The following is a 20451-nucleotide window of genomic DNA, read 5'->3' as shown; positions in this document are numbered from 1 at the left end:
ACGCGACAATGATCGTAATAACAGAGTCTGACAGTTTCGAAGATGGGATCCATAATTTATGATGCAGACTGATCACTGACTGCTTCACTGATTGTGTTTCACTATCAACCATGTGTGTTGAGTGTTTCACCATCAACCATGTGTGTTTAGTGTTTCACTATCAACCATGTGTGTTGAGTGTTTCACTATCAACCATGTGTGTTGAGTGTTTCACTATCAGCTTCTTCTTAGGGCCGACTGGCCTTGCGACCTTCCCTGAATGCTATATCCCGTGGCTCAACAGTGAAACCACAATAAAGCCTGATTCAAGACCAGTGTGTCACTGTAGCGTACATCTGTGACATTATCACGCACGGTGTATTTATCTATCATTGACAATGAGGACACACACACATTCGTGCCGGATACAAAATGTGTCAGGGGAGACTCGATGTGTCAACAACACCACTTTGTCCACGTTTCTCTGTACGTGGAGCCTTTAGGGGAATTGAGCAACAAGGAATAACGAAAAGTGTTTATACAGTTTCACTAGTCATTTATTGTCTGTAGTCTAGGACCGCCTCCGTGGTCTAGTGGTAGAGCGTCCGCCCGGAAAGCGGAAGGTCCGGGATTCGATCCCCGGCCGCGTCATACCAAAAGGCGTTAGAAGATGTTACTTGTTGCTACCGCTCGGCATAAAGGGGCTAAAACAAGGACTAGTCGGCTCGGAGTCAGTATACTGTGTCTGAGGGGGTATTCATGTTAAACTGCGGCATGGTATCTCAGTGAGCTAGCACTATAAATCGGCATCCATCCGGACTAGTACAAGCAGCCACACATACATGTGCACACACCTCGCTATTTAAGTGCAAAAACGCGACGTTAAACCAAATTTCACCTCACTCTGCAGTCTAAACAATACTGCTTTAAAAGAGAACTGTTGTGGAAATTTCGCAAGAGATAATTGTTTCTCGTGACTATACCAACCATACCCTCTATCATAAATATATTTATGTTTATTTACGATTAGTCATTCAAGACAAGACCGTGTCTTTTTCTATAAACTTAATTGTTACTAGATTGTAGTTAAATTGTGTTTAATTAATAATTATGAATGTGTTATGTGTCGATAAATGTGACAGCGAATGCTGTAGAGGACATTTAGTTCATTGTAAGCCAGTTGTGTTTAATTCCCCTTTTAAATATGCTTCAGACATTTTACCGCGTAGCATTGTAATTCCAGAAGTACGTTCTTTTGGTGCAGTTCTTAGACGTTTGCCAAAGGACACACAAGGTGTCATAATCATAGTGAATTTTCGGATTCAAACCCATCATCATCAGGGACGATACTCTGCAGAGTACGGATGAAAGTAGGTGTAATAATGTTTGTGGACAAATAATTTCGCAGCATGTGATGTGTTCCCAGGAGCCGTATAATAATGATAGTGTTTATTTCTATCGTTTCAAATGGCAGAATTGAATCATTTAAGTTAACCGATTTGCCGTGACCTACAGATCGTCAACTGATCGGATCATATAAGTGTCTAAACATACAGCATCTGAATAATATCTGAGTTTTCAAAATGTTTGGGAATTAAGCACATCTGCAAAGCTAGGAGTCTGATAAAGTACACAAGACAGATTACTAACCAAAACCCAAATCAGTCAGTTTTGGTTTCATGGTTACATACCAATATTTACTACTTCTTCTACTACTACTACTACTACTACTACTACTACTACTACTACTTCGTAGTCTAGTGGATAGAGCGTCTGCCCGGAGAGAGGAGGGTCGTAGGCGCGATCCCCGGCCGCGGCATTCCAGAAGGCATTAAAAGATGGTACTTGGTTACACTAGTTGCCTGGTGCTCGGCAGTAGGGGTCTAAATAAGGACTGGTCGTTTCGGAGTCAGTATACTGTGTCTGAGTGGGGTATTCATGTTGAACTGCGGCATGGTATCTCAGCACAAAAATATATAATAGTCCGGACTATTAGAAGGAGACACACTCACCCCAGACGCACACACACACACACACATACACACACACACACACACACACACACACACACGCACGCACGCACGCACGCACGCACGCACACGCACACGCACACACAACACGTGCATGCACGTCGGTAAAGAAGTGCAATACTATTACAACGTATACCTATTTTCATCTCACTTCGCTACTACTTCTGCTGCCAATTGTTCGTATAGATATATGTTCGTGGCCTTTCAAATTACATTGGATATGTCAGTCACCTTATGTTTATCTGACGATTGTGTTGTGTCCATGTGTCAATTATCTACCTATTCATTACATTATCTTGGAACTGAATCTCATATTTTAACGCTCAACGAAATATTTTCTGATGTTTGTGTGGTCGGTAACAGCTTAGTAAATTGTATTGTTATGTTGAATTACATTACGTTGCCTATAAAGAAGTTCATGTTAAAATAATAAGATAAACATATAGTTCCTGTAATCCCCGTCATCGCCTCATCGTGCGATTCATAATAGCGATTCAACATACTTCACTGATGTCCTTAAATGAAATGGCATAGTTAATCTAACCAGATCACGTGAATTCGTCTTATCATTGAGAAGAATGCTACCCCGACCATATGCTGGACCTGTTTTATAATCCTTATCTTTAGTGGAACATACCCTAACGATAGAAAAAAAATACCTATTATTTCAATTCAGCTCACCGAGGTCAACAGCCGTTGCCAAGATGAACTCTCTTATTGTCATTGCTTCCCTGGTGGTGGTGTGTGTCGGGCAGGTAGGACAACGAACCTTATGTCTTAATCGTTGATAATTGCCATATATATGTGTTTCTGTGTAAACAATGAAGATCTAAATATTATAAATAATTACGGAATTGCATGTTGTGAATCAAAAAGGTCACGACTTGTATGTTAAACTGATGTTAAAGATCAGCAGAATATCTGCCGCTATTCAAAGCACAGCTAAGATTGTAACTTTTCAGACTCTTCTTTCCTTTTCATTTGATCCGTGTTATTGTGATGCGATTCACGCCTCGCGGCGGTTGCACTGTACAAGAGGACTTCTAACGAATCACCGTGAATCGACAATCAAGATAGATGTAATCTGTCCAATGACTGTAGGCCTACATCAATAGTGGTACTTTGTAGTGGCGCTGACGGTCACGTGGCTCTTCAACCATATGTTAAATAGAGAAGGACTTCGATTCGTCACTGCTAATTGTGGGACTCCGTTCTTTACACGTTAATACTTGACAGTCATCTCAAAGTGGTGCGTCCTTCATCTTGCGGTTTTCATGCCATCACTTAATTCTACTTTGCAAATTTCATAACTTCGACGATTTTAAGAACCTGTCCGCGTGAGTTCCCAAAGATGTTCAAGCATGCTACTTGTCATTTGTGCGCTACTGTCATCTATTGTCTCGCCATGATGCCTGCTATTACAATGTAACAATCTTTAAATAATTTCCGGGCAGTGTATTGGGCAAAAAAACATGCTTTTCTTCTTTTGAGCGTTTGGATACATGTGTAACATGTAAACATGGCCCCAAATCGCTTCATTTCATCCATACAATAACACCCACGCGACCTAAATATAGAGACCGTTGAATTCCACGCAGAAAAAAAACATGCTGGGGCAAGTCAAGTGTTCACCCGAACAACAATAGGAACATGTGTTGTTAGTCAAAATAACTAATTGCATCGGACAGTATTTCGGACCTGATGCGTCTACCATTTAAAATTGGGTCTTGAATGTGGTGATCAAACAACTTTTGAGCAAGATTCGTATGGCGTTCATTGAAATCCTCGGAGAGAGAGCATGCTCAGAGCCTCGAAATGCTGGAATACTGACAGATAGCAAGTGAAACCTGAAGTCATCTCTCTTGTCATGCAGTCTTATGGATAGCGTCAAGCGGAAAACAAACACTTTAATTTATATTTTTATGAAAATCGTGTAAGTGGAGGGTCACTCTTTTCGCGAACATCTGGTGTCATCACTGTTTTTCAGTGGCCCATTCATATTATTTTCACCACTGTTTTCCCATTGAACCAAAAGGCATCTTTCTTGGCAGAATTTCGAGGCTGATTATTCTCTGTCGCTGACGTTTTAGTTTTGTTGGTTGTGTAAATCAGTGGAAGGAAAACGGCAATTTGACCATTGCTGAATGATATCGGATCATCAGATTTACCCGTTATTTAAATTTACATATATTTAGATTTTCAAGGAAAAGACAACTTGGTTATTTACGCCAGTTTATTAAGTTGTCCCATGACTCTTTGTTAACAGGCGCAAGATGGGTCAACGACAGCAAAGGTCCATCACCACAGTCATCACTCGCATGCCGCCCACGCCCACACCACACACGAGCCCAAGGAGACAGAGCAGTACTCCTTTGTCTATGACGGGAAGTCTGTAAGTACAAGTAGTGAGTGAGTTTGTTTGTTGTTTAACGCCGCACTCAGAAATATTACAGCTATATGACGGCGGTCTGTAAATAATCGAGTCTGGACCATACAATCCAGTGATTGGCATCATGAGCATCGATCCACGAAATTTGGATACGATGACATGGATCAACCAAGTCAGCGAGCCTGACCACACGATCCCATTAGTTGCGTCTTACGACAAGCATCATCGCCCTTTATGGCAGTCATGGGTTGCTGAAGATCTATTCTTCACGGGTCTAGTGAGCTCGAGTGAGTGTATCGGGTTTAACATTGTGCTTCAACTGGAGATGGGAGATGCATGCCACGATCTGGTCGAATCTAAAATTCGCACCCACGACCATTGACTTCTGTCTGAAATCGTCGCCTTAGACGAATGGACCACCCATGTCCCCACGGAAATGGCAATCTTTTTCTTTTAGGATTAACAATCACGGGAATGTAAACGATCTATAATTATGGGTTGTCCCATATACCAATGATAAATTAATAAACTGTGCAATATTGCTATCGATGTTGCAGCATGACTTGGTCGTGAAGACGGCAGACCAGTGCTACATCATGCCTTTGACAGACAGACAGAGAAACCAGGTCCACGACCCCGATAACATCAAGAAAGTGGAGGTGACAACATTGACTTGATTCACTGAAGTTTGATCAAACATACGAACAAAAAAGTACAATATTAATATTTGTTTTAATTATATGCGTCGTGTAATAGAATGCACGTTGTGTTATGGGCTTTTTGTTGTGATAGTCAGCTGAAGCTTGTTGAGTTAAACGCTGCCAGTTGCATCATACAGTGCCTGTTGTGTTAAACGCTGTCTGTTTTCATACACTGCCTGTTGTGTTATACACTATCTGTTGTGTTATACACTGTCTGTTGTGTTATGAGCTGAGTGTGTGTGGTGAGATGCATATTGTGTAATGAACTGTCTGTTGTGTTATGAGCTGCCTGCTGTATTATAGACTGACTGTTATATTGTAGACTGCTTGTTGTGTTAAATGTGATACAAATGCGGCTTGTTTCATAAGCCGTTGTGTTATAGGCTGCGTGTTGTGCTGTTTGTGACGTTAGTACTGCGAATGTTCAAGAATGATTGTTGTGCTACAGACTGCGTATTGTGATGTAGACTGCTTGAAACATTAGGGGTGCTTGTTTTGTTACAGGCTGCTCGTGACACATTAAGGTTGTTTATTGTGACAGTATGACTACGTTTTGTGTTACAGGCTGCAGCTCTCAAGCTGATCGTCGACAAGTCTGTCGACAGCAACATTGACCAGTCCATTCTTGACCATCATCTTGCACATTTCTGCAAAGGCTCCTCCAAGGTCATCTTGCTCAACAACAACTAATCAATATTCCTATCGTCATGACTAGCTCAGTATCATAACATATCGTTGTGTGGTTGCCCTGTGTGTATGATGGAGTGAAATAAATTGATTATTGGGCACAATTTGTTTCATTGTTTGCGTCATTTGCGATATACATTAGCCATAAACTCATAGACGTCCTGGACTCAGTAATATTGGCATTCTGACATTACATTATTTTCTCATTAATATGAGATCTCATTTTTGGAGAGTGTTTGTTCGTTTGGTTCAACATCGTTGTGAACAATGTTTCAGTTACATCTGGGTGTGTCAGGGTGATGTGGGGAGAAAGACGCGGGTATCAGACGTCACGATAAAGATGTTGTATTGTACTAAAGGCCTCCGGCCCATATACGAAACAAAGTACAAAGAGATCAGTGAGTACGCCACAACTATAGAGATGTGCTACATACAATACATCTGTGCAGATAATGTTACAAAGTGGGTGTACACAATTATATTACGAAGTGACATCACGATACCATAAACTTATTTCTCCGACAAAGTGCATGGTAAACAAATAGTGCTGACCAAAGAATGTATTTTCCATCCTTGGGGTTCAAGATTTGACATGAATTCAAATTTGGTTAACGCAGGTATTTCTGTATTTCCCTTAAATCAGTAAAAACAGTACAAACAAATAGCAGATGGAATTCATTCTCTATACAAGTTTGACAGAAAGGACACAATCTCATTGGTTGCGGTATAGAACGCTGTTCAGTGTTAACCATTATTTCAGACAATCCGAGACGAATCTTGAAGATGTAATGCGCAAACATTTGCATGTTGTAACATTCAAATACAATTCAGGTTCAGTTAACGATTTAAACATCTTTACATGGTATATCTTGAACTATTTTCAAGTGTCGATCTCCAGGCCTGCTGAAACATGTCTGGTGACTTTCTATAAAATATTCTTTGAAAATCCTGTTTATTGCCGACACCTTGATACAACTACACATAAACGAAACTGTGATAAAATAGCATATAACGAATATTTGATGCCCATTGTGTGTACCCATCCTGATTGTCCAGATCCAGAAGCATTTTGTATGCTTTTCTAGGCAGGGTGTTCATTTCTAAACCTTTAAACCAGTATTTAAAAAAAAACAAAAAACGAATACATGTATATTTATCATCCAAAACTAGTTCCCACGGGAGATATCGCTTGGGTCAGATCAAGCGATATCTACATTGTGGATGTCACTGTTATAAATCACTGCTTGGTCAATCTAGATCACATGAACACTATGACCATTGGGACTACTTTTACCTCATGAAAATCAACAAACATGGCACATCAGAGTTTTATGCAGGTGATAAAGTGTCAATTGATGGGTCTGGGCAAGCAGTTGTTAAGAATGATGGTGAAGGAAACTATATGTGTAGGCTGGATAGAACTGACTACGAAATGGAGCTAATGGGGACAAGAATCAGTCTTATCGGCAGCTGGGCGGCCGTCAGCGTTACCGTCATCAAGGTCAAGTTCAAGTTGCACAACTCCAGGGTCGAGCGAGTCCCTACACTCCCTAAAGCCAATCCCAAATCACGCTTTAACCGAAGTCGATGATAGTGATATAGACAAAATGATTGATACGCAGGAAAATGAAAAGACTGCTGGAAAAACACTTCATGACATTAAATTGTTGAACCTGTTTTATTGTCTATCGGCGAAGGTGTATTCTTAATGAAATTCCACCCGACGATCTCTACAAAATACATTGCAAATGAATAATTTCTGTGCGGAAAGAGGGTGGGTGAATGCGAAACTAACACACTGCGGAGTATTGGGTCGTCAATGGAGAGATACTTGCGCCGACACAATTACAGCTCCTCGCTGAGCGATGACACTGAGTTTTATGAAAGGAAAACAAAACAATTAAAGTTCATGGGTAAAGATAACTCACCAAACAGGTGTGACGCTTTAACCGATAATGAAATTAATATGTTGTGGGAGACCAAACAATTAGGAAATTCGTCGCCAGATTCCATAATTACCACTCTTTTTTTTAACAACACCACACATTTTGGTCTCCGTCGGTCCGAGGAACACAAAAAAAAATGTTGTGGGTGGATGTTGAGCTCCGCGTTGACAAATGGAGTACCCAGATTTCACAGATGGGTATCCCAGACAAGACAAGGTTCCAATCACCAGGGCACCAGTGATGATACTCCTATGATGATTGTCACTCCCGAAATGTAAAACTCGTTGTCTCATTGAAATGTACAAGCGCTACCGTAGTTTGAGACCTGGCAAATATTCCACTCCAGATTGTCATTTCTACATTGCAAGCTCCACAGTCAAAAATCAAAGTTCGTCATCAGGTCAATGGTTAAAAAGGCAAACTGTTTGTATTCACAAAATTGAATCCATAATGAAACGCATGCATGGTAACTTGTGCGGGAATGACAAGTCACAAGAAACTGACAAACCACAGTGCCCGTAAACATTTGGTGCAAACGCTGAACGATGCAAACACACGGAAATATCCTCCATTCTTTCAGGATCAAAGTCCAGAGCTTTTTGTTCCGCGTTCTGAGGTGAACAGGGAGGTCAACAATGTTCGCGATATAGCGAGGTTTGTCCGGTTGCTTCCATGCCGCCGGCTTTGAACTCAACATGTGCTTCATACGTTTCATCAGTGTTTGGATCGAGTTATGTTATAGGTGGTACTTTTACGATTAATGTAAATTATGTTACAAAACAAACCACGCCGAATTGCCGTTATATACAGTGATTCACAATCTCCTCTCTCTTCTGCCACACAATTTGCAAATGTCGACATTTCGCACATACTTTCTTACATTGAAATGTTTCGGTGTGATAAAGGGGCGCAACAATGCAATCATGCATTGTTTTGCCGTATGAACTGTGTCTTTAGTGCCGATAATGGCAATTTTAATGAGCACCATTTTTTATCACACAAAAAGTCTGCTTCTTTTTATTCACATGACTTTTCTAAATGTATTCATACGCCAATATTGTGAAGCTCTCCCCAAGAAAAGAGTATTTCGATTTACGAATAATATTGGATGACAAATAAAATCTCACCCTCGTGACTTTTGACATCAAACATATCAAGACTCGTTATATATATATACATATAATATCTTCCACATTTGCCATAAACCATAGAGTTTTAAGTTGGCATTCCTGTCTTTTTACATGCAGTTCTGAACAGTATAAAAGGTTCGACTTGGACATCATATAGCGTAAAAAAGACTCTCAGGGGAACATGTTCCAGTTTGAATACAGTGGTAAGTAACATGATCATTGCTTTCTTGGCCCTCACAGCTAGAGTTTGGTCAGTTTATCCTAAATGCAAAGTTTTAGTTAATATAATATCCAGGTATTTAAATGCATCTGCTGGAATAACTGGGGTGTTTTGGCACAACAAATTTTCGGAATTCGCAAGTTGTCCACCTCTCCTAAACATAACCAGATTTGTTTTATATAGGTTTGCTGTTAGTAACCATTCATCTGTAAACCTTTCTACGATACTGAGCTGGCTTTGAAGCCCCATAACAGTGTCTGATACAAGTATAGCATCATCAGCATTCCATAGCATGAAAAACTGTAAAATAACTAAGTACTGTCCTGTTTTTCCCCTGTAGACCCGTGAAGCTCCGGGCTAGAGTTGGTCTTCAGCAACCCACGCTCGCTGTGAAAAGCGACTTCGCTTGTCGTACGAGGCGACTAACGGGATCAGGTGGTCAGGCTCGCTGACTTGGTTGATGCATGTCCTTGATCCCAATTGCGTGAATCGATGCTCATGATGTCAATGACTGGATTGTCTGGACCAGACTCGATTATTTATAGATTGCCTTCACATAGCTGGGATATTGCCGAGTGCGGAGTTAAACAACAAACAAACAAACAAATCTAACAATAACGTACGTTAACTCGTTACTGAAATGTGAGAATACCATAGGTCTTATAAGCAGTCTTGTTTCAAACCAAGAGGACAAACCAAGAGGACAATCGAGAACGTCTATAACTGACCATCAAGTCGTACACTTGCTCTTACATTTGTGTACATACCTTTTAACATTTGTAGCATTTAACCCTTCAGGCCAGTATTTTGGAACACAGAGCCATAATTTATTCTGATTAAGAGAATCAAACGCTTTCTCAACGAATCCTACATAAAGCTTCTACTTACGCTGTAAGAGATTTATCTGAACAACGGCATAACGTGTAAAAATGTGGAATATTTCTTTCGATAAACAGCTTGCTTTTCAAGAATGTTGTCCCTCATATTTGCCCATGCATGTAAAACCTTTGCTTTATGTACTATAGGGATATTCCTCTATAGTTATCTGGATTATTAGGATTACCCTTTTTGTGGAAAGGTACAACTGTAGATTTCGAAAACATATTAGGGAAACGGCCTCTTGAGGTGAGGTGAAATTTGGTTTAACGTCGCGTCCAAGATTATTGCACTTACATAGCGACGTGTATGCACGTATGTGTGTGGCTGCTTGTACTAGTCCGGACTGATGCCGATTTATAGTGCTAGCCCACTGAGATACCATGCCGCAGTTTAACATGAATACCCCACTCAGACACAGTTTACTGACTCCGAGCCGACCAGTCCTTGTTTTAGCCCCTTAATGCCGAACGGCAGACAGGGTAACAACAAGTACCATATTTTAACGTCTTTTGATATGACGCGGCCGGGGATCGAACCCCGGACCTTCCACTAGACCACGGAGGCGGTCGGCCTTTTGAAGATATCTCATAAACATATTGACAATAACGGCAGTATAATGTCCTAAGACCACTTCAGAGAGATTAAGAGAATAAATTGCATCGATATTAACATCAACAGTGATACATAGATCAATGCCAGTGTAGTGATCATAATAAAATGTATATGTATCAGTACTGGTTTAGTTCTCAAACATATCAGCAGTATGGAAGACATCTTTAAAATGAATTAACCATTCGATGGGATTTATCTTGGAATTGGTATGTGACTTTGAGTTCATATTTGGAATCTCTTTTCAAAACTTTGTAGGGTTACTCAGAGATTTGCATAATGTGATTTGCATAAATATCTTTATGTTTCCGGACTTAAAATATATGCCTCCGACTTGTTTGCTTATATTTATTCCTAACAGTACAGTTTAGTTTTCTGGAATGTTCATTTCTATGTCGTCTGAACTGTCGAATTGCTCTCCCGCAGGCACAGGTCGAAGATCTACATTAACCATTTAACATAATTCTATTTCGTGTTAAATGGATAATTGATACACTTCTTTTCATACAATCAGCTGATTCTAAAATATAATGTTCAATATCGTTCAGACCTTTATACTCATTAACAACAGAAGATCTAATAACACGGAAGATCGGAAACTATCTTGAAACTGAACACTGTAGTTGTCATTCCGAATTTACTTATCATAACGCACATGACTAATTCCCCGCTGCTGGTCTTCTGTGTCATCGCCATATTTTGTAAATGAGATCAAGAGGAAAATGATCAGAATCTAATCTTTCACCAACATTCAACATAGATATAAAAAACATCCTTAGAGCAGATGAAGAATTCATTATCACTACTGCCCTGGCTACTGGTGTACGTATATTCAACATAAGTGCCACCATCCATTCCACCGTTCACAATACAGAAGTCAAACACATCACAACGTGCGGCCGAATCTGTTCATACTGGTATCTTGTGAAGTTCTATCTCTGTGGTGGCGCATGTCCCCACACAACACAATATGACAATCTGATACATCGGGTAATAAATCAGAAACAAACAACTCCAGCTGATCTATAGCACATGTTGATGGGTTATTATCATCACAAGTAGGGCCATGCTGAGGACTATAAACATAAACTAGAATAATGTCAAAATCAATTTTAGGAAGAATAGTTTTGAGTCAAACAACGTTATCTAAGATGGTTTGTATAAGTGTGCAAAATCATCGATATCCTAATTCAAACAGACACATATACCACCACAATATCGACCGTTTTCAGATATTTTGATTGCAGATGGATTAAGACGACTCGTACCTAACTATTTGGTAATTCGTTGGACAAAAACGTTTCAACAAGACATACAATGTCAAAAGTTTGTAAATAATTTCGAAAGTCGCTGTCTGAAGGTTTGCTGATGAGGAAAAGCGAAGAAATGTAGATTCTGGTAAGGTATTGTGGATTTCAAAACATGAGCATGTGCTGTCACCGGTGTCGTGTGGAAGTAGCTCCTGTGGAAAAAGACTATTCAGTCTCAAGTTGGTTTCACTCTGTTTTCAGTTTCCCATGCTTGAAATACCCCTTTAATCCTACTCTACTTTCGAGTTCCTTTAGATGGTTCCGTTGGGGAAAAGTAAAATCGTAGGAGACGCCAACATTGACCACCTTCAGTACAGGGCTGGCATTTAAAGTCTCGACTTTATCATCAGACAGGTTGTTTAGTGGATTCTTAGGCAGTGAACATTACTAACGTCAGATTTGTCCCACGTTGAGAAACGATATGTTTTCTTAACATAATAATGGCGTCTCTTCCGGCGTTTCTGGCACTCAATAGTAAATAACATTGTCTCCACGGCTGAAAGCCTTCTTCCTATCGAGTTCACTGTCAACATCTGACATCTTATTCTGCAATACCGTCGACCTTTTCCGTCATGCATGATACTGTTTGTCTGTCGGGGTGGGTCCCAGTTATATTGGGTGGCGACCTGTTGAGTTTCAAGTTTCCCAGGATAGTGTTTTGAACCTCTTCAAGACTCGGCAGGTCAGGGTTAGCTTCTTTATCGCCAGAGCAAAGCAGCAAATCTGATACATCACCGGCATATTTGCCATGGTTTTTTCCTGAATCGTGTCAATCAGTGTCAAAAGGGACAGAAAATTCAAGGATATTAATTATTTCATTGTATTTATGAAAGAAGACAAGATCAGGTGTGTTGGCCTCGATCAGTCGAACAAGCTAAACACAGGCCTATTCCAAAGAATTTTGTATTTATTTAATATCAATACAACTACTACCACAATGGCTACATATACATATACACATATATACAAATTCTAGCGCAAACATGTGGCATGACGCTATAATGCAAATTAGGTGTCACACTACAGCGAATCACAGTGTATTTATACAGTTCTATGAGAGCACACCGCCACAAATATTCCTGCCAAATAGAACACACCGCCACAAAAATTCCTGCCAAATAGAACACACCGACACAAACATTCCTGCCAAATAGAACACACCGCCACAAACATTCCTGCCAAATAGAACACACCGACACAAAAATTCCTGCCAAATAGAACACACCGACACAAACATTCCTGCCAAATAGAAAACACCGCCACAAACATTCCTGCCTACAAGACCGCACCACCACTAACATTCCTGCCAAATGGAACACATCTACACAAGCATTCCACAAACAGTCCTGCCCAGTAGAAGACACCACAACTAACATTCTCACCAAGGGCAGTGCAGAGCAAAAAATACCTATTTCCAGTGAAGAACGCAAATATTCGGGTGTTATTTGTCAACCCGACTATATTCGATATGTCATTTCCCTTGGTTTCATACAGATTGGCTGAATATGAGATCACAGTAACATTTCTGTTGCCAAAAAGTGGGATTTAAACTTGCAAATTACATAAGTGTATCAGTGAATATTAAGTGTGTTAATGTTTACTTTATATATATGAAATGCCATGATTAGTCAGACTTGAATAATAATTTGTGCAAATTCTCTCCATGACATATTTTACATTCCATTTCTTCAACTTAGCCTAGTTTTCCCTCTTATCATTGAGAATAATGCTACCGCGTCCATCTGCTGAACTTGTTTTGTCGCCCTTATCTTAAGTGGAACATACCCTAACGACATAAAAAGACCTATTTTTGTCATTCCAGCTCACGTAGTTGAACAGACGTTGCCAATATGAACTCTCTTATTGTCATTGCTTCTCTGGTGGTGCTGTGTGCCGTGCAGGTAGGACGATGACCCTATGAGCTGATCATGATCACATATATGCCTCAGTATTTAACAATTATTGTCATGTCTTCAGATGGCATTCAGGAGTGATACACATAAGAGAGAGAATTTATGGATGGTAAACGTCTTTATTATGAGGAAAAACAACGTTTATGCTTCCTCCTCCATCGGATGATGAAAGTTGTGTTCCGAATAATAGACATCCGTAAATTTTCTCCCTTAATTATCATGTGTATGGACGTTTATGTGTAAATAATGCAGATCTAAATAAGTTAAATAATCGCATGTAGTGAATGATAAAAGGTCACAACTTGTATGCTAACTTCTTGATTAAGATCAATGCAATCTCTGCCAATATAGAGCACAGCTTTTAGATCTTTTTTATCGTTATGCGATACACGCTTCGTGACGTTTCCCCTTACAAAATGGACGTATCACGGACCTCACGGTCACGATAACGAATCCCTGTAAGTCAACCATTAAGACGGATGAGATCTGTCCTGCCAACACAATGATGCTGCGTTAGAACCCCCAACGCCTAGTGTTCATCGTGCATATAAACCTTAGTGTACATATGAACACTAACGGTTGCAACTGCAACCCCTAGTGTTCATATAACCCTTAGTGTAAATATGAACACTAATGGTTGCAACTGCTTCCCCAAGTGTTCATATAAATCTTAGTGTACATATGAACACTAACGGTTGCAACTGCATCCGCTAGTGTTCATATAAACCTTAGTGTACATATGAACACCAACGGTGGCATCTGTGTTCATTTCTTGAAAGTTACACAAAGAGTGTTTGTGGGTTCGTAAGTGAGTAGGAGCGTTGGTGTTGATGGGGATGCAGGTGGAAGGAGGAAGGTGGTTTGGGGGTATGGTTCATGAGGGACGCGGGATTGTTAGCGTTAAAGTTGTGTGGGGTTTCGTGTGCACGTAGGTTATGTGACAAAATTTGTGCTTATATATTTCCCTGAGAACGGGCTGCTTTAATTGTGTCAATGTATTTGTCCTCTCGTGATTCCTCATGGCTGCCGCTTTTTTTTGTCAATAGTTTCGTCATGCAACGGATCCTAGCATTAAAACTGTGTGTACCATATGTGTAGACCATCGCGTCGGATTGATTAATTTGGGCCTAAAGGTCAAAGTCACTAAAAAGCTTTCAGTATGGCATTTAAGGAGACTTTTAGTAACTCTTATATGCGAGTCTTAATTGGATGACATTTGCTGAGTTCCTATATCTCAGAGAAAAATGTCATTGACAGGAAATGTAGGTCACCTTGACCAACATTACATGCTCCAGCTGTGTCAACGCTGATAATTGCTACAACTTAATCATTATTCCTGAAACGTTCATACACTACACAAACACTACCTACTACATGAGGATTGCACTGAAATTGTTACAACGTTGATCAGAAGTCAAAGTCACGGGTTATATAAATCCCTTTTAAACCTTATATTCATAGAGACACTGTTTGGGTAATTGGCATATTTGGCCTGTAAGTAAAGGTTTAAGGTTAATTAGGTTTATGTATATTAGCACTCAAGGTCAAGGTCACTAGATGGCTTTCTCTTTGGCATTTGACATTTGCTGTAATATTTGTAATTATTGTGCTAGAAGGATGAAACTTGGTAAGTACATGTATCTTAGTAAACTCATTGATATGGAAAGAAAGTATTCTTGCATTACGTTTCATGATCCCGCTGATTAACTATGTCAAAACTAACAATTGTTCTGGTTTAATTCTCCTTTGCATGTTCCATAACCATCAGTTACACTTTTGCATTTGGGTACAGTCAACCTAAATAATACCTGTTCAGGTGTTAGTCAGACTGAACTGTTCATAATCCTTCTAATGCGATCCCTCATATTGGTCTACAGATATACATACTGAACCACATCCCCATGCAGAGTACATCAGTACTTGTCTGTCTTCATGTTTTATAAATGGATGGTCCAAGGCCTGATCGAGGACGTTTTTGTCCAGTTAATCAGACTGCAGGCGATCTAAATAGAATTGTATGCATATTTCTAGACATGGAACTGAGGTGTTTTTTTGTGTTTTTTTATTAGATTTAAATGAACGTGTATGTACATGTACTCGATATGTGTCTATGCTAATACATAGGTTTTTTGTTTGTTTGGCTGTTGTTTAACGCCGCATTCAACCATATTCCGGCTATATGAAGACGTTCATACAATAATCAAGTCTGGATCTGACAATCCACTGATTGAGCATCGATCCATGCAATTGAGATACGATGGCATGCATCAACCAAGTCACCCGATGCCGTTAGTCGCCTCTTACGGCATGTATGGGTGACTGAAGACCTATTCTCTACGCCGAATCACCACGGTTCTAATACAATGTAGTACCAGTTAGATCAAAGTTCAAACATCAGCCTATCAAGTTTTAAGTAAGTGTTCATAACACCAATGTATCATAACATCTCTTTGCGTTGCACCATGTGGGTAATAAACATATACGTGTGAAAATAGTGTTATGTGACTTTTTGTTTGCAGGCGCAAGATGCGGCAACGACTGCGAAGGTCCATCACCACAGTCACCACTCGCATGCCGCCCAAGCCCACACCACACACGAGCCCAAGGAGACAGAGCACTACTCGTTTACCTATGATGGGAAGTCTGTAAGTACAAGTTTAGAGTGAGTGAGTTGGGTTTAACACCGTTTAAACAGTATTTCAGTTGTATTGAGGCATATCTGCTTGATGTGGGAGATGCACACCAAGATAAGGCCGACTCTGATCGACAAGGGCGACGTCATGTTTGTTTGCAAACACTGATAGTTGTACCTACCTATTTTTTTTAGATTTACATCTTCATCCGTATATGACCCCAACGGATACCGATTTTATCCACTGGATTTATCCTGCTTTGACCCCTACCCATTGCATAACAAATATCATTTGCACCCCTCACACTAAATGGTAAAAAAGAAATACAATGCTACACCGAGTTTGTTAACATGTCGTTAGTATTCTTTGTCACACGACGCTGCTCATAAATTGATCACAGAGTTGAACAAGGGAACTTTGTTTTGTTTTTGCAGCATGACATGGTTGTGAAGACAGCACACCACTGCTATATCATGCCGTTGACAGACAAACAGAGAGGCATGGTCCACGACCCTGCACAAATCAAGAAAGTCGAGGTAATCCCGAAAGTCGTAATCCTCACAAAATAGACGCGATTCACAAACATTTGGTAAGAGATACGAACGCATATGGACAATAATCCGTTAATATCCGTTTTAATAGTGTATGATTTATTGATCATTGTTTAGAGAGGTAGGGATTAACAGCCAAATGTTCTTTGAACAGTACAATATCTCATGGTATGTGCACATGTGGGTTATCGAACCTTGACTGTTAAACACTCACTCATCTTCTCACGATGAAACATACATATCTGGACATATTCACGTTATGATGGACAGCGTTCATGGATCATTCGCCTTGTTCTATTAAACCTGCTCGGTGAACGATTATGTCTGTTTGTTGTGTTTTATGCTCATTATGCTATTAATGTGGAGTGTTGTGTTATATGTAGGCTGCTCGTTGGGACATTAAGGCTGCTTGACGGGACGTAAAGGCTGCTTGACGGGACATTCAGGCTGCTTGACAGGACGTAAAGGCTGCTTGACGGGACATTAAGGCTGCTTGACGGGACATTAAGGCTGCTTGTTGTGCTATATACTGCGTATGACATTAAGGCTTGCTGCTGTGGTTATACTGGCCGCCCTTTATGTTATAGGCTGCGGCTCTCAAGCTGATCATCGACAACACTGTCCAGAGCGCTGTTGACCAGTCTGTTCTTGACCACCATCTTGCACATTTTTGCAAAGGCTCCACCACGATCACCATGCTCGCCAACAATTAAACAACGTTCCACTCATCATCTCTCGTCCCTCAGTACCTTTCTGATGATGCTCATCTGAGGATGTGTGTGAAGGGGTGAAATAAACTGACTCTCTGGCACCATGTGTTTAAAATGTTTGCGTCCTTTGTGATACACATTAGCGTTAAACGCATACCCGTTCTGGGCTCAGTGACATTAGAGATGTGGTATTACGTAAATTAACTAATTAAAATCAGATTTCTCTCGGGATTAAAACCAGATGTATCGATTCAAACTGAAATATCTGAATTTTAGAGAGAAGGGTGTTAGTTTGGTTTTAACGCCATTTAGAATAGTCACACCATGGTGTGGCAGCTTGATGTTGGCAAAAAGCCACAGGTATAAGACATGATGCAGGTGTCAGATGTGATGCAGGTATAAGACATGATGCAGGTGTCAGATGTGATGCAGGTATAAGACATGATGCAGGTGTCAGATGTGATGCAGGTATTAGATGTGATGCAGGTATAAGACATGATGCAGGTGTCAGATGTGATGCAGGTATAAGACATGATGCAGGTGTCAGATGTGATGTAGGTATAAGACATGATGCAGGTGTCAGATGTGATGCAGGTATCAGATGTGATGCAGGTATGAGACATGATGCAGGTGTCAGATGTGATGCAGGTATTAGATGTGATGCAGGTGTCAGATGTGATGCCGGTATTAGATGTGATGCAGGTATGAGACACGATGCAGGTGTCAGATGTGATGCAGGTATTAGATGTGATGCAGGTATTAGACATGATGCATGTGTCAGATGTGATGCATGTATAAGACGTGATGCAGGTGTCAGATGTGATGAAGGTATTAGATGTGATGCAGGTATGGGACACGATGCAGGTGTCAGATGTGATGCAGGTATGGGACACGATGCAGGTGTCAGATGTGATGCAGGTATAAGACATGATGCAGGTGTCAGATGTGATGCAGGTATTAGATGTGATGCAGGTATTAGATGTGATGCAGGTATTAGATGTGATGCAGGTATGAGACATGATGCAGGTGTCAGATGTGATGCAGGTATAAGACATGATGCAGGTGTCAGATGTGATGCAGGTATTAGATGTGATGCAGGTATTAGATGTGATGCAGGTATTAGATGTGATGCAGGTATGAGACATGATGCAGGTGTCAGATGTGATGAAGGTATTAGACGTGATGAAGGTGTCAGATGTGATGCAGGTATCAGACGTGATGCAGGTATTAGACGTGATGCAGGTATTAGACGTGATGCAGGTGTTAGACGTGATGCAGATATAAAATGCGATGCAGGTATAAGACGTGATGCAGATGTTAGACGTGATGCAGGTATTAGACGAGATGCAGGTATTAGACATGATGCAGGTATAAGACGTGATGCAGGTATTAGACATGATGCAGGTATTAGACGTGATGCAGGCATTAGACGTGATGCAGGTATTAGACGTGATGCAGGTATGAGACGTGATGCAGATGTTAGATGTGATGCAGGTGTTAGACGTGATGCATGTATTAGACGTGATGCAGGTATTAGACATGATGCAGGTGTTAGACGTGATGCAGGTATTAGACATGATGCAGGTATTAGACGTGATGCAGGCATTAGACGTGATGCAGGTATTAGACGTGATGCAGGTATGAGACGTGATGCAGATGTTAGATGTGATGCAGGTGTTAGACGTGATGCAGTATTAGACGTGATGCAGGTATTACGTGTGATGCAGGTGTTAGATGTAATGCAGGTATTACACGTGATGCATGTATTAGACGTGTTGCATGTATTAGACGTGATGCAGGTATTAGACGTGATGCAGGTATTAAACGTGATGCATGTATTAGACGTGATGCAGGTATTAGACGTGATGCAGGTATTAGACGAGATGCAGGTGTTAGACGTGTTGCAGATGTTAGACGTGATGCAGGTATTATACGTATTGCAGGTATTAGACGTGATGCAGGTATTAGACGTGATGCAGGTATTAGATGTGATGCAGGTATTAGACGTGATGCAGGTGTTAGACATGTTGCAGGTGTTATACGTGATGCAGTATTAGACGTGTTGCAGGTATTAGACGAGTTGCATGTTTTGACGTGCTGCAGGTATTAGACGTCGTGCAGGTATTAGATGTGATGCAGGTATTAGACGTGATACAGGTATTAGACATGTTACATGTTTAGACGTGATGCATGTATAAGACGTGATGCAGATATTAGACGTGATGCAAGTATTATACGTGCTGCAGGTGTTAGACGTGATGCAGATATAAAATGCGATGCAGGTATAAGACGTGATGCAGATGTTAGACGGTGATGCAGGTATTAGACGAGATGCAGGTATTAGACATGATGCAGGTATAAGACGTGATGCAGATGTTAGATGTGATGCAGGTGTTAGACGTGATGCATGTATTAGACGTGATGCAGGTATTAGACATGATGCAGGTGTTAGACGTGATGCAGGTATTAGACATGATGCAGGTATTAGACGTGATGCAGGCATTAGACGTGATGCAGGTATTAGACGTGATGCAGGTATGAGACGTGATGCAGATGTTAGATGTGATGCAGGTGTTAGACGTGATGCAGTATTAGACGTGATGCAGGTATTACGTGTGATGCAGGTGTTAGATGTAATGCAGGTATTACACGTGATGCATGTATTAGACGTGTTGCATGTATTAAACGTGATGCATGTATTAGACGTGATGCAGGTATTAGACGTGATGCAGGTGTTAGACGTGTTGCAGGTGTTAGACGTGAT

At 40.6% G+C, this 20451-nt stretch overlaps 2 protein-coding genes across 2 annotated transcripts; both read left to right on the top strand.

The window, feature by feature from the left end:
• The first annotated feature begins 2655 nt into the window (after window positions 1–2655).
• Window positions 2656–5876, top strand: LOC139465471 (uncharacterized). Its single transcript, XM_071247194.1, has 4 exons — window positions 2656–2764; window positions 4276–4401; window positions 4956–5057; window positions 5664–5876. Exons 1-4 carry the CDS (start codon window positions 2714–2716, stop codon window positions 5787–5789), a joined length of 405 nt encoding a protein of 134 aa, XP_071103295.1. The 5' UTR covers window positions 2656–2713; the 3' UTR covers window positions 5790–5876.
• Window positions 5877–13693: 7817 nt separating this feature from the next.
• LOC139465469 (uncharacterized) lies at window positions 13694–17793 on the top strand. Its single transcript, XM_071247193.1, has 4 exons — window positions 13694–13781; window positions 16313–16438; window positions 16861–16962; window positions 17565–17793. The coding sequence occupies exons 1-4, from the start codon at window positions 13731–13733 to the stop codon at window positions 17688–17690; spliced, it is 405 nt and encodes a 134-aa protein (XP_071103294.1). The 5' UTR covers window positions 13694–13730; the 3' UTR covers window positions 17691–17793.
• The last annotated feature ends 2658 nt before the right edge of the window (window positions 17794–20451 follow it).

The sequence above is a fragment of the Haliotis cracherodii genome, unplaced genomic scaffold, assembly GCF_022045235.1.
Source record: "Haliotis cracherodii isolate W230 unplaced genomic scaffold, xgHalCrac1.p SCAF_18, whole genome shotgun sequence".
NCBI lineage: Eukaryota > Metazoa > Mollusca > Gastropoda > Lepetellida > Haliotidae > Haliotis > Haliotis cracherodii.
The sequence above is the reverse complement of the archived record's forward strand: the minus strand, read 5'-3'. Positions and strand labels throughout refer to the sequence as shown.